Source organism: Cannabis sativa, chromosome 7, assembly GCF_029168945.1.
Source record: "Cannabis sativa cultivar Pink pepper isolate KNU-18-1 chromosome 7, ASM2916894v1, whole genome shotgun sequence".
NCBI lineage: Eukaryota > Viridiplantae > Streptophyta > Magnoliopsida > Rosales > Cannabaceae > Cannabis > Cannabis sativa.
This window is the reverse complement of record NC_083607.1, coordinates 57523906-57539589: the sequence shown is the minus strand read 5'-3', so window position 1 is coordinate 57539589 and position 15684 is coordinate 57523906. Positions and strand designations below refer to the sequence as shown.

Below are 15684 nucleotides of genomic sequence, written 5' to 3'. Positions count from 1 at the left end.
CATAAAAGACCATGATGGTCGCATAATGTAAGTTCAAGGTCTTTATGGTCGTTCTTTGCAAATTTAAGTTCTTTTGGTTGAAAAACAAAAAAGACCATGATGGTCGCATAATGTAAATTTAAGGTCGTTTATGGTCGTTCAGAGAAAATTCAAGTTCTCTAAAGTTAGTTAAAGAACATAAAAGACCATGATAGTCGCTTAATGTAAATTCAAGGTCGTTTATGGTCGTTTAGATTAAATTTAAGTTCTTTAAAATTGGTTGAAGACCATAAAAGACCATGATGGTCGCATAATGTAAGTTCAAGGTCGTTTATGATCGTTCCATGCAAATTCAAGTTCTTTAAATGGTTGAAAAACAAAAAAGACCATGATGGTCGCATAATGTAAATTTAAGGTCGTTTATGGTCGTTCAGAGAAAATTCAAGTTCTCTAAGGTTAGTTAAAGAACATAAAAGACCAAACTCAAGGTCGTTTAGATTAAATTTAAGTTCTTTAAAATTGGTTGAAGACCATAAAAGACCATGATGGTCGCATAATGTAAGTTCAAGGTTGTTTATGATCGTTCCATGCAAATTCAAGTTCTTTGAATGGTTGAAAAACAAAAAAGACCATGATGGTCGCATAATGTAAATTTAAGGTCGTTCGAAGAAAATTTAAGTTCTTTAAAGTTAGTTGAAGAGCATAAAAGACCATGATGGTTGCATAGTGTAAATTCAAGATCGTTTATGGTTATTTAGAGCAAATTCAAGGTCTTTTATCCATAAATTACAAAAATTAAAATTATAACTCAAAAGACTGTAATAAAATATATATGTTACCTGTTCATGTTCATTGGGTGGTGTGGGTATTGTGGTTGATGCATCACTTGTTGATTCCATTATAATTCTAAATGATTAGTTATTGCAATAAGAAATTGAGAGAAGAAAAATATTAATAGCTACAACTAAAAAAAAAATAAAGAAAAGAAACAAAATGAGAAGAGACAAGGAAATTATTAGGGTTTACCTTTGTTAGAATGAATTTTAAATTCTTTTGTCTATGGCTGCCACCACTTGCCACAAGAAGAAGAAAAAGGATGAGAAGAGGAAGAGAAGAAGAAGAAGAAGAATGGTTCACTTGTGAGTATTCATGGTCTTTTTAGTCTTATTAGGAAGAAGAATGAGTGACTTGGGTGAGGAGAAGAGGAGAAGAAGAACAAAAAGAAAGAGAGGCTGTAAAAAAAAAAAATTAGGGTTAGTATTTTGTTTTATGAGGTTTTAATTAATTTTGTTTAATATTAAATTAATTTTTTAAATGTTAAGTGTAAAATAAAAGTAATTAAAAAAAAAAGAAAATAGAAAAGTCTATTTTGCTAATTTCAATTTGTCAAAAGTCCATTTTGACAAATTTTTCGGCTGCAGCAACTCTTCCAAAGGAGGTTAGCATCAGCGTAATCTCCTTTGGAGCACCGAGAGTTGGGAACCACGCGTTTAGAGACGAGATTCATGACATGGGCGTTAGAACGCTGAGAGTTGTGATCAAACAAGACATGGTTCATAGAATGCCGGGGCTTGTTTTGAATGAGAGTTTGGAGAAACTTGAGGACATTATGGGGACTCTTGAATGGGTTTATACTCATGTTGGAGCTGAGTTAAAGCTGGATGTTAAGTCATCTCCTTACTTAAAGCATGGAATAAATTTAGCTGGGTTTCATAGTTTGGAGACTTACTTGCATCTTGTGGATGGTTTCTTGAGTCATACGACACCGTTTAGAGACAATGCTAGGAGAGATGCTGCATTAGTTAACAAGGGATGTGATATGTTAGTTGATAAGCTTAGAATCCCACAATGTTGGTACCAATTAGCTCATAAAGGACTTGTTTGTAATGATCATGGGAGATGGGTTAAGCCCAAAAGAGAGGTTGAGGACATTCCTTCACCTATGGCCTTGGATCAACCTCATCAATCTCATGTCTTGGAATCGGATAATGTACAATTTCAACCTTTGTTTGGTACTTGAAATATATAAACACACAATTTTTAATTTAAAAATTATATGTATCTAAAAATTTATATTTTGTTTAAAAATAGAATAATAATAAAATTTTATCAAAGATGTTTTTCTAAATTTTCTTTCAATAATATCAGTATTAATACTATAAGTTTGCTTCTTCTTCCTCAGTTTTATGTCATGCGCTTGGCACAAAAAATTAATCACAGCACAGTAAAAACAAATGATTATTAATTATAAAGTCCTAATTTTCTTGTTTACACTAACATGGTAGAAATGAATATTTTTTTCCTCCAAATTATTAATTCGATTTTTAGTATATTTAATGTGACAAAAATATTCGATTTAATAAGCTAATTTTGAATTTATGTATAATATATATATATATTAATTGATTTATTGCTAAAAATACATGAAACAATACTCCAGAAGTCAGGCACCTAGGTTTCACCCAGCACTTAGGTTAACGTTCCAACTAGGATTTCAATTTTCGGAATGTCTTAGTGAAAATCGGTAAAACTTTGTACTGAGACATGAATTAGACATGTCACGAACATATTTGAGACATAAAAATTAGATTCAGAGTAACTTCAAAATTGAGCACCTGGAGCACCAGGTGTCCCAGGCACCCAATGCTCAGGTTGACATATTGTCAATTTGGGGCACTTCCAATCATCAAGCTGAAGAACTTTCTTGAGCATTTTTGTGTTCATCCAAAACGAGGAAACAAATACTTTCGAAGGAGAAACAGATCAACCTAGAGGCCAGGATGAGGACCCAGCGCCTAGGTTGACATAGGCGATGGGCCCAGCACCCAAGTTGACATTTTGTCAACTTAGGCCATTTCCAAGGAGTTTTATAAGAAATCTCTCGAGCATATTCTTTGTTTTTGTCAAAGATTAAGATACAAGTGTTTCTAGGAATCAAACAGAGCCATTTGGTGGCCAGAAACTGCACCCAGTAGCCAAGTTAACACCTAGCGTTGGGCCTAGCCCCTAGGTTGACATTTTGTCAACTTGGGCCGTTTCTAATCATTTATCTGAAAAAGTGTTATGGGCATTTTTTCCTTCATTAGAAATAACAAAGATACAAGTAAACTCAGGGAGAAAACGAGTCCTGAAGAGCTAAAAGTTGAGCCCAAGTTAACAATCAAACTGGTGCATTGGAATCTGTCACTCAAATATAAATAATGCTCCAGACATTCTCTTCGGCATGGTCAAAATGGGGTAGGAGACCTCATCCTCAATTTCAAAGACTTAGAAGCATCAAAACGACATCTCAGAAGCTCCGAAAAGAGCACCCAACACCTAGGTTGACGTATGACTTGGTGCGTTAGGTTCTGCTTATCCGATTCTGATTCTGTCTTGAGCGTTCGTCTAGTTTTTCATAGTAAACTAGAGCTATGAACTCAAAAAATTTAAATTCACAACTTCATATTTTCACTTTTTTTGACAAAGTGACTAGTCGCAAATCGAGTAGTTTCGAGTCTCCCAATTCTACGAAATAGCAACATCTTCGAGAACTAGTGAACGACTTCACCAGAACAAAGAAACTAGCTAAGTGATGTCAAAATATCACTTAGGCATAAAAAAATACATCCTCAACACGTTTTTTCTTTGACATAGCATCCAGGTTAACGTCATATGTCAACCTGGGCATTGGTATTAGAGAAACCTTCAATAAAGCGGCCATAACTCACTTAATAATGATCTGGTTGACACAATTCAACTTGAGTTTCCGAAGCTATTTCAATGGTCTATCAAGTCATGTATCACACTTCAATCAAAATTCTAAATATATCAAGTCCAAATTTTGTTTTCAAGAGAGTTACGAATTTCAATTACAAGTTACCCAAAAAAGGTCCCGCAGATGAGATTCAAGTTTCGAAAATTGACAACCGACAACCAGAGTCAATTTTACTGTTAGATCATCATCAACGGCCAAAAATATCCTAAATATATATTTCTTTTTTATATTTTTTTTTCATATTTTATTATTACTTTAATAGGACCTCATTCCCTATAAAAGAAGAGCTCATCTGACATTCAAAAACTTACCTATAAGGTCAGAACATTTTTCTAGAAATTAGAGTTTTTAGACTTAGCTAATTTTCTTGTAATCATTCTCTTGAGAATAACAACTCGAAGTAGACATAACTCCATTATTGTCGCGACATAGAGAGTGAACTATTATAAATTATTGTGTGTACTCTCTATTTTACTTATAGTTACTCATAAATTTCATCTCGTCTATACATACGAATAAGTTGGCCAATTTTCTCCGTCAATATTTTAGTACTTTCATTGAGAGCCACAACTGAATAAGTTACTTTAAGATGGTTGCAACACTATCCACAAGTGTTGAAAGATGTACAACTACTGGCCTACAAAATGAGGGCACGCTAGTTAGTGGGACTGGTGACGAGACACTTATTATATATATAAAGAACAATTCTTAATGGGTATTACCCATGAATGGTTAATAAATAAATTTAACTATAAATATTAATTTTAAAAATATCCAACCATCGAATTTTGATCTAATAACGAATAATGAAATCACAAATTTGAATTTCTATGCTTAATTTAACTACTTAATTAAAAAAATATCAAAAAATATCTCTTTTTACACTATATCAAAAATATGTTTATATAAAAATATTTAACTCAAACTCAACATTTTCTTTTCTTATTTTTCTTGCTAAAAAACTTTTTTTTTAATTTTTTTTTACCGATGGAACAATCTCAGCCTATATGATATAAAAATGAGAGATTCTTTTAATTAGATAGAAAAAGTAAGCATAAAAACTTAAAATTTTTTAATTTTACCCATTCATGGAAACTGAACCCTACGATTCGCCAAATCCCTCTCCAACTTTTTCCACCTTCAAATCCAAACACCGCCCACATCCGCCGTCGCCGGAGATATTCCCTCAAACTGGGATTCTTTCCCGGAAGAGAAACACTCCACTCCAACCACTTCCCCAAAAGAGGTGATCGCCCAAAAATGGCAGGAAATCCATGGTTTCCACGGCGGTTGGGAGGAAGAGGATGCTCTACTAAACCCTCTTCACCCTTGGTTGAGGCGAGAAATCGTTAAGTACGGCGAGTTTGCTCAGGCCACTTACGACGCTTTCGATTTCGATTCGTTTTCTGAGTATTGCGGGAGTTGTAGGTATAATGCACACCACCTGTTCGATAAATTGGGTTTGACCAAAAATGGGTATAATGTTACTAAGTACATTTACGCAATGTCTTCACACATTGATGTTCCCACTTGGCTACAGAGATCCAATTTGGTTGATTTAACGTGGAGTAAGGACTCTAATTGGATGGGATATGTGGCGGTGAGCGATGAGACGAGTCGCGAAGGATTGGCCGGAGGGACATTGTTGTGGCGTGGCGAGGAACGGTGGCGCCTTCCAAATGGTACGAAGATTTTAAGAGAAAATTGGAGCCAATTGGGAATAGAGAAGCGAAAGTTGAACATGGGTTTTTGAGCATTTACTCTTCTAAGAGTGAATCCACTAGGTACAACAAGTCTAGTGCTTCGGAGCAAGTAATGAAAGAAGTGAAAAAGCTTGTTGAAATGTATAGACAAAAGGGTGAAGAAGTTAGTGTTACTATAACTGGCCACAGCCTCGGGGGCGCTTTAGCTCTTCTAAACGCCTACGAGGCTGCAGCAACTCTTCCAAAGGAGGTTACCATCAGCGTAATCTCCTTTGGAGCCCCGAGAGTTGGGAACCACGCGTTTAGAGACGAGATTCATGACATGGGCGTTAGAATGCTGAGAGTTGTGATCAAACAAGACATGGTTCATAGAATGCCGGGGCTAGTTTTGAATGAGAGTTTGGAGAAACTTGAAGATATTATGGGGACTCTTGAATGGGTTTATACTCATGTTGGGGCTGAGTTAAAGCTGGATGTTAAGTCATCTCCTTACTTAAAGCATGGAATTAATTTAGCTGTGTTTCATAGTTTGGAGACTTACTTGCATCTTGTGGATGGTTTCCTGAGTCATACGACACCGTTTAGAGAAAATGCTAGGAGAGATGTTGCATTAGTTAACAAGGGATGTGATATGTTAGTTGATAAGCTTAGAATCCCACAATGTTGGTACCAATTAGCTCATAAAGCACTTGTTTGTAATGATCATGGGAGATGGGTTAAGCCCAAAAGAGAGGTTGAAGACATTCCTTCACCTATGGCCTTGGATCAACCTCATCAATCTCATGTCTTGAAATCGGATAATGTACAATTTCAACCTTTCTTTGGTACTTGAAATATATAAACACACAATTTTTAATTTAAAAATTATATGTATAAAGAAATTTATATTTTGTTTAAAAATAGAATAATAATAAAATTTTATCAAAGATGTTTTTCTAAATTTTCTTTCAATAATATCAGTATTAATACTATAAATTTGCTTTTTCTTTCTCAGTTTTATGTCATGAGCTTGGCACAAAAAATTAATCACAGCACAGCAAAAATAAATTATTATTAATTATAAAGTCCTAATTTTCTTGTTTACACTAACATGGTAGAAATGAATATTTTTTTCCTCCAAATTATTAATTTAATTCTATTTTTGTTAAATTTAATGTGACAAAAATATTCTGATTTAATAAGCTAATTTCGGATTTATATATATATATATATATTAATTGATTTATTGCTGAAAATACATGAAATATCACTCCAGAAGTCAACCCATGCACCTAGGTTTCTACAGTAAGTTCACCCGAAAAGTGACTTCTTAAAATTGGATTTACAAATATAAAACAATGACATAAGCTCATAAAATAAGAATAACATTGCATCCCACCCAGTACGGACAACGTTAAATTCTTATTTTCATTGAATAAAAGATTGCTAAATTAAGTATATTTTTGATGAGCTGACTACTCTATTTAACAAGTGACATCCTTGCATCCTGTCCAATATGTGACATTGTATGTCATTTGGTTAAAAATCTTAGATAATAATTTGAATTATATTTATATTCTTTTTATAGCTTCTTTATTTGTTTAATGTTTACAAATTTTTCCAAAATGTGTATGGATTTATATTGAACTATGTGACTGATTTCTGTTTATTGATACTTGTAGTGCCCACTATGTTTTTATCAAGCTCAATTGTGTCACATCTTTTTGAAAATAATCTCACTGGAGCTAACTTCCTCAAGTGAAGAGAGAACATAAATATTGCTCTTATAGGTAAAAATTCACTGTTTGTTCTAACTGAAGAACAACCTGAGATGTTAGGTGAAAATGCTACTAAAATAGTTAGAGAAAGATATGAGCGTTGGGAGAAGGCCAACAATAAAGCTATATTGTTTATATTGTCTAGCATGATAGCCACCTTGAAAACAAGGTTTGCTAACAATTTCACGACAGTTGAGATTATAAATCAGTTGATTGAACTGTTTGGAAAGGCGTCGCATCAAGCTCATTTTGATGCGACCAAAAACTTTACAAACACACGGATGAAATCAAATCAGCATGTCCATGATCACCTACTCCTAATGGCGGGTTATTTCCAAGAGGTTAAATTCCATGGATCTGTTATTGATCCAGAAACACAAGTTAGTGTGATCCTTAACAGTCTATCTCCAGCTTTTTTGCCCTTCACATCAAACTATCATATGAACAATTTGATGTTTAACTTAATTGAGTTATCAATAACTTTTAGACATTTGAAAGTTTGATTGGAGGACCACAGAAAGGAGGTAAAGCTCCTGCTACTACTACCAATGGTGCTGCTCAGGTTGAAGCAAACACTGCTTTTGTTGCCAACAACAACAATAAGAAAAGGAAGAAAGGGAACAGTCCTAATCCTAAAGCTCCTAAAGCTGTCTAAATAGTTGGGAAGGGGAAGAAGGCTTCCAAACATAAATCAAAAGGCAAAAGAAAGTGTTTCTATTACGATGAAAATGGACACTGAAAACTTTAGTGTCCTAAGTTTTTGGTAAAAAATCAAGGTATTCCTTACTCTTTCTTTTGTTCATGAATTTTAGAGAATGGTTATCCATTTGAATTATCAATTCTAGATCTATTGACCATGTGTGTTCTTCTTTACAGCTGCTTCTACTTGAAACTTGTGATACATCTCCCAACAGGTCGAAGCTAAAAGTTGGGGACAAAATGTTGAGAATCATTCTAAGCTAGAAGACAAAGCTTGCTATTTCTAATTCTAGATCAAATTATTTATGTTTTTAGACATTATTTATTCCAGTTTATTTGTTACTCTATTTTTTGGTTTTCGGATTACAATTTGCAACTACCACTATAACATTTTGGGGTATTAATTTATAAATTTTAGTTTTCTCTAAATGGATTTCATTGTGAGTTGCATGTATAGATTGAACTTTGTATTATGTGACCTATTACTCTTGTCCTTTATCCATCACTTTAATTTTTCTTATGTTATATCATCTTTTTGAAAAAATGACTATAATTTATGGTATTTAATGTTATAATAGTTTTAACAAGATTATTTCTTACAAATAGAATCATGCCACATAATCACTTGGATAATATGTATATTTACAAAAATATTAATTCAAGGGTGATTGTGAGTAATTTGTCATATTCTTAGACAATTACTTAGATTTGATTTATGTCAGAAGTTTGATTGAATTGTTTAACAAAATTTATGAATTTCTAGCAAAAAAATAATAAAAATTTCATTTGAAGATCTTACAAACTAATAGGGGTAGAATATTTTTTGTTATGCAGTTAAAAGATCGTTTAAACATCAAAACCGCATTTCAAGCTTACCTCCTCAGATATATCTATATAAGATGAATATATAATAAGTTTGGAATTAAAGTGTTCTCTACCAACGTCCTTAAGAAAAATTAAAGAGACATTTTGTCTAGTATTTCTAAAGTGATTAGGAGTGGACTAAGATTATCAACTTTCCAAGTGATTTCTATGTTTACAAACACTACAAAGCCTTGGTAGTAGAATTATACCGTAAATATTTCATCATCTTAAACAATCAAATAAGATGATCATACTATCTCTATTATGTTAAATACAACTAAAGAGATTAATGTCATCAAAATTCTTTGAAAGAAAGTCATAAGGTTTGTGAAAACTCATCTCACTTTTACTTAGAGAATAATAGTGATGACAATCCTTTGATCACCAAGAGAATTTGAAAGGATTATGAAACTAACTCTAGAAGGCCATGGTCTATATATTCACATGATTAGACCTAAAACTTTATAAAATGCAAAGGCTTGATATAATTATCAATTGTAGCATAATAGACTAAGCGGTGTACCTGATAATTTTCATAGATGGTATTTAAACATTTGGTACAATGTTAAATAAGAATCATCAGATAAGAGAAAAGATCTCATCATCCTCTCCACATGCATCTTATTCTGTAAAATGCAAAGAATTTTTTTTTGGTAAAGCCTAAAGGAAATCTTTAGATTTCTAGACTTAGAGTTTAATTATCTTGGGATTAGTTGCAACCATTCTAGAAAAGATAGAAACCATAAAAAAGAATTCTTAAGAAAATCAACAATAAGAGGTCTTAAATGTGCATAGGCATACTTAGACCAGAGACTTGCTGTTGAGTAAGAGATATAAGAATAAATGGATTTAATTCAGAAAAGAAACATCAGGAAACAACCAGACAATTCTTCATAATTTTGTGACTAACTTGCTATTCCAACTTAGATTTCTAGATTTGCATTCAATGCAAGATGATCTATAACTAAGAAGGTGATTATTCTTGGGGTAAAGTAATTATTCAAGCTAAGTGTAAAATCCTATGTAAAATTTATAAAGTCCATCAGTTTGTCTAAATGATAGTGTTGCTCAATACTACTAGAAAGTTATTAGACTTATAAAATTCAAATTCAAATTTTGGTGTTGTTCCAGCCATGGATCAACTACTATTGTCACCGAAAGGTAACATAGATATTGTAACAAAATAGTATAGAAATTGAAACCCTAAGATATATAAAATATATAAGTAGCAAAACTATTTATATTTTTTTAAATAGAGAAGTTTGATGCTGAACACAAACTTCTAGATCTATTGACATCAGATAAAGACATACACTACACTCGATACATATATCAAGACTGAAATTAATTGAGATGCACTTTTATTTTATGTTAGTGTAAGTGGGAGTTTGTTGAGATTTTATGCCCAAAATAAAACCAATCTTGATATAATCTTATTAATTGTTCAATGAAATATATAGAAATCATATTATGTTACTTGATTCACATGATACTTTTGTGATTATAGTTTTAATATATAAATTCTATTAAATTCTGAACTTATGGATAGTCATGATTATAGTGTTCTCTATACAATGAAACATAATTATGATCATATGCTTCAAACTTCTAGTCTCGTGATTTATCAATGCACTAGATTTACATTGAAGTGATAATCAACGATATGGTTTACTTGCACTTAGCTAAGTGAAATATCTTTTCCAAGACATTAGTAAAGAACTAAGGTTAAATGTATTGGCTATACATTAGATTGGACCAATATTCATTGTAGAAAAGATATTGTAAATTTACCATAATATCTTTTCTAAGTGAATAACACTTAGTTGATCTTAGATCAATGAGCTTAATCCTCAGATGGTTAGGGTTTGGCTTAACTGTATTGCACGTGTTCTTTGACTTGCTCGTTACAAGCTTACCATTAGGGTTAGCCCATACTTATATCTTGGGAACTCGGTAGTGCAATTGAGTGGGAGTGCTAATCATAGAAATAGAATCTATAGCTTCTATAACTATTAAGAAGTGAAATGATGGTTTCCTTAGAGCTTAACTAAAAGACATAAATGAAAGAGCTCTTATTTCAGTAATTATATTAGTTTACTAAAATATCATTTATAAGAAGCTAAGTGTTTTAATGACAAAATACATTGAAGGGTAATAATAATTTTGTCCCTACTCGATGTAGACCATCTATAGATGATTGTTGATTGTTTAGATTGAAACAATGAATAATTTATAGCGTATCTATCATTGGTGAATAGAGCATTCAATGTAATCAAGAGTACAATTCTGAATCTATAGTGGAGTCAGGATGGATTAATAAGATAGAGAAGTTATTGGAAGCTTGATTATATAGGCCCATGGTCCCCACTCTACCTGAGGTAATATTGTCTTGTAGACTCAATTAGTTGATTTAATTAATCAATTTAGATTCTAAGTAAAACTATGTCTTATTTATAAATTTTACTAAGCAAGGACAAATTTGAGAAGAAAATAAAATTTAAAATTTATTTATTAATTAAGAGACTTTGGAATGTCTAATTAATAAATATATTAAATGATAATTTTATTTAATATTTAATTATAATTATTAAATAGATAAAATTAGCATTTAAACAACTAGAATATAAAAATAACAATTTTAAAGAAAAAGATAAGTTTCATTAAGAAAACAATATACTGACAAAATTCAAACTCATGGGCTTCCATGTTGGGTTAGCCCAAAGTGGGTTTAAATTAAACTTAATTTGTTTTTTTAATTCCATTTAATTCTAATTATAACCCTAGTAAAACCTTATAAATAAAATATGATAGCCTTTGATTTCAAAAAAAACTTTTGACTCACTTTTGTTAGATAAATAGAATCAAAGAGAGATCTATTATATTTTATAGTAAATTTCGAGTTTCTCTTGTTCTTCTTCTTTAACTTTCAAATGGTATAAGTTTTGACTAATTGCTCACACTTTTTAAGGTAATACTCAAGTTAGTGAAGACTGTGTAGTCTTTTCTCAATTGAAGGAGAATTAAGGCTCAGTTCTTGATCATACTCTACAACAGAAAGGATAAAAAGTTAGAAATCTGAACAAAATGAGTTAATTAATTCTGTTGCAACCAATATAAGGATCTCTATATCCCTTTATGTAATTTATATTATTATTTTAATAATTCTATGTTTAAGATGTTAGATTAGTAATAATGAACATACTCGAATAATAAATTAAGATCCTAGTGAAATATTTTCAGCAAATCATACTATAGGTACAAACGTTTGAATTTTTAATATACACATTGGATACAATTAGTAGACTTATAGTAACTGAGTGTATGGGTACTCAGTAATAAGTTAAATATATGTATGTTGTATTTATATGTATGTTTGTCTTACCGAATCTGTCGACTTACATATATATTGTTATGTGAAGGTAAGGAAAAAACAAAAATGAAACAGTAGTGAGTTAAGAGCTTAGTGAAAATTGTACTATCTGACTGTCTAGACTTGGAGGGTTGCATCTCTCAAGACAACTGTTAACACACTTTTTGATACTATCTGATTGTACTATATGTTGTACGTTAGACGATACTTTTTGATACTTTGAAATGTAAAATGTATTATCACGAAATTTTTTATCAAATGTATTTTTTTTAATAAAATCCTTTAATTTGCAAAAGTCATCACAATAATTGAAAAAATATAATAACATACCTTAAATATTAGGTATTACATTAATAGAAAACACATGTTATATTAAATACATGTTTATGAAAAAGAAAACCCTTCAATATATATTTCTCATCATTTTATATACTTAATTATTTTACAATCAAAATTTTATCTTAGATGATGCTTCTTGAGCTGTAAATATGGGTCAGCCTGACTCGGCACAACCCACATTCTTGTGCCTCGAAAAGAAGTGGGTCGAGACGTGTTGGCCCGTGTAAGTTAATGGGTCAGGTTAGGTCGAGCCGTAGTGAAAGTAAAGAAGCCCAGCATGACTCAAATGGGCTTGTCCCGTGCCTTGAACGGGCTAGCCCGTGGGCCGACCCACTTGCTAATATAAACTATTTTCATGCTCCAAAAAAGGACCAAAATATGGCCCCAACATCCACGGAAAAAATTAATAAATAAATTTAATTTTAATTTTCGATATATTTATCCAATATAGTATAAATAATTAGTGGATTTGGCTTAGTTTTAGGATCAAAATATTGTATTTTTGTGAACTATAAGAAAAAAATTTGACAGAATTTTTTTATTTTACTTTTATAGATTTAATTTGAGCTTTTTGTGTGTTTTGCTTTTGGACTTTACATATTCTTGCTTAGGTGTTGTGTTTTTGGGCTAATATATGATTGTGTTTTTTCATTGTGCTTTTGAACTTGTCGTGCCAATTTATATTATTGTGTATTCTTTGGCTCAAACTCATACTTTTTGTACTGTATTGTGCTCGTGCCTCTTAAACTTATACTGGATTTGTATTGCATCAAAAAGTCAGACCCGTATTTGCAATAGTAGACGCTTCACATTATTATTATTATTATTTTTTTCTATTTCTACTTAAATACAATTATAAATGTAATAATTATATTGTGTTCCATTTTATTTGAATGTAAGCATGAAAATTCAACTTTCCACGTCAAGTAATAGGTTAAAAAACCATATAGATTGGCGCCACTAATTAATTGTATTACTTGATTTATTTGTTTCTTTTATTTATATACTAACCAACAATATAAAGGTGTCAACTTTAAACTTTAAAGGGAATACTTTTCTTGTAAAGTAAGTGTCTATATATACATATAGCATTGTTGTAAGTTTTGTGACCACAACAAAATTTTGAACTACGTACGCCTTACTCAAATTTTTCTTTTTTCTTTGGTTCAAACCTAACTTTTCGAGGCAATTAATATAATGTTTTGTTTCTTTTCTTTTTCTAAACTTTTGTACAGATTCTCTATTATTTGTGCTACCGACACACAGCTATATTATATACGATAGATATATATACATATATATACAGTACCAATAAAATAGTGATTGGCTTTAATACATACACCTATAAATATACAGAGTAATAATATATATATATATAATATTAAAATTGGCCTTATTAAAGTAAAACTTTAAGAGAAAAATGAGTAGAGATATTAGTATAATTTGGGTATAGTCACACCATTAAATATATGGGAATTACTTTATATATTATTTTTTTAACTTTTTTTTTTTTTTTTTCAAATTTACGATTTGAGTTTCTATAGAGGTTACAGCGCTAGTTGCAATAGGGGTTTCTGCACGATTTTTTGTTGCAATTTAGGTTGCAGTGCCAGTTGCAATAAGAGTTTCTATGTAGAATTCCATAAAAATGCAAAAAAAAAAAAAAAAAAAAAAAGCTGTTTTGAAGTGTAAAAATGAAAAACTAAATATAATGATGATTCGAAATAACTAATTTTGCCAATGAGTAAGTCATACTATTTATTAAAATTTGGTATAAAGTGAATAGAGTTTTATCTCAAAATTAATTGACAATATGGTAATTTATTTCAACACGTTAGCAATGGGGGACTAACTCAGGGCCAAACGTGATATTTGAAAGAATCTGTTTCAAAGACCCCCAACACTAAAAACTGACAGACATTGGCCGAAAAGTCCCAAAGTTTTTAAGTTAAGCTCGTCTTTTTGGACTGCCAGTATTTTGGGCTCACAACGGATCACAAACGACTCTGATACCATGTTAGAATTTAGAATAACGGGAATGAGGTTCCATCTCAAAATCAATTGGCAATGAGAGGAGTAGCTCATTCATCTTATGTATGGTAATTTATTTTCACACATTAGCAATGTGGGCCTAGCTCTAATACTATTAGCAATTCTAGAAGGCTAATTTGGATGTTTACCTCCTGAACTTTGACATATACCAAATCATGCCCCTCAACTTTTATGGTCGTTAAAAATTCATCTCAAACTATTGAGATTGTTAGATTTAAGGACTTTTAAAGAAAGTCTGACATGGATGAAAATTCAGGGGTCAATTCGGTACATGTTAAAGTCTAGGGGACAAGATTTTGTAAATTTCAAAGTTCGGAGGGTATGATTTAGTATATGGACAATCGCCATATTAGAAAAATTGAATGAAATTAGACTTAAGTCCTTAAATTTAACAATCTCAATAGTTCAGAGAGAATTTGTAATGTCCTGAAAAAGTTCAAAGAGTATGTTTTGGTACATATTAAAATTCAGGGGACAAAAATCCTAATTAACTATTCTAGAACAATAAGAGAAAAAAATTATTAAAATGGTTATAATAAACCAAAGTATCTCTAAAAGTACAAATATAATTGTAATTTGTTTTAAGGTACAACCATATATATATACATACAACTATCACTAACTATAGGTATTAATTATTTTATTTAATATTTTTGGCTGAAAAAAATCAAGTGGTGCACATTGTAGAGAAAAGAAGGAGGGAGAAGAAAACACACGAAAAAGGAATTGGAAAAACCTCACTCATTATCATTAATGATCATTGTATACAACAAGAAAACAGAGCATTAAGCTCATAACAGAAAGTTTAACTACCTTAACTAACTAAACACATTTAACTAACCTACGCTAGCAGCAAACTAATTAAGATTAGTTAATAGTGTTAACATCCCCCCTCAAACGAAAATGGTTGAAGCCATTTTCAGTTTGGACTTAAGGTAGATGAATCGATCCTTAGACAATGGTTTGGTGAGCATGTCAGCCACTTGATCACGCTTGGAACATAACTAACTGAGAGCTTCTTTTCCAGAATTTGAACCCTTACAAAATACAAGTCTATCTCGATGTGTTTGGATCGAGCATGAAAAATTGGATTAGCAGCTAAGGCAGATGCACTCTTATTGTCAACCCAAATAACAGGGCAATGAGACAAGGTAACCTGTAACT

The 15684-nt window shown here is 31.4% G+C and overlaps 1 protein-coding gene across 1 annotated transcript; it reads left to right on the top strand.

Moving 5' to 3' along the window:
* Positions 1 to 4835: 4835 nt before the first annotated feature.
* Positions 4836 to 6406, top strand: LOC115696893 (phospholipase A1-Igamma1, chloroplastic; the record flags this gene model as incomplete). The annotated part of the gene is given in 2 exon segments (XM_030623779.2): positions 4836 to 5346; positions 5349 to 6406. Coding segments are annotated over 2 exon segments (1434 nt in total), but the record flags the coding sequence as incomplete, so codon positions are not given.
* Positions 6407 to 15684: the final 9278 nt, after the last annotated feature.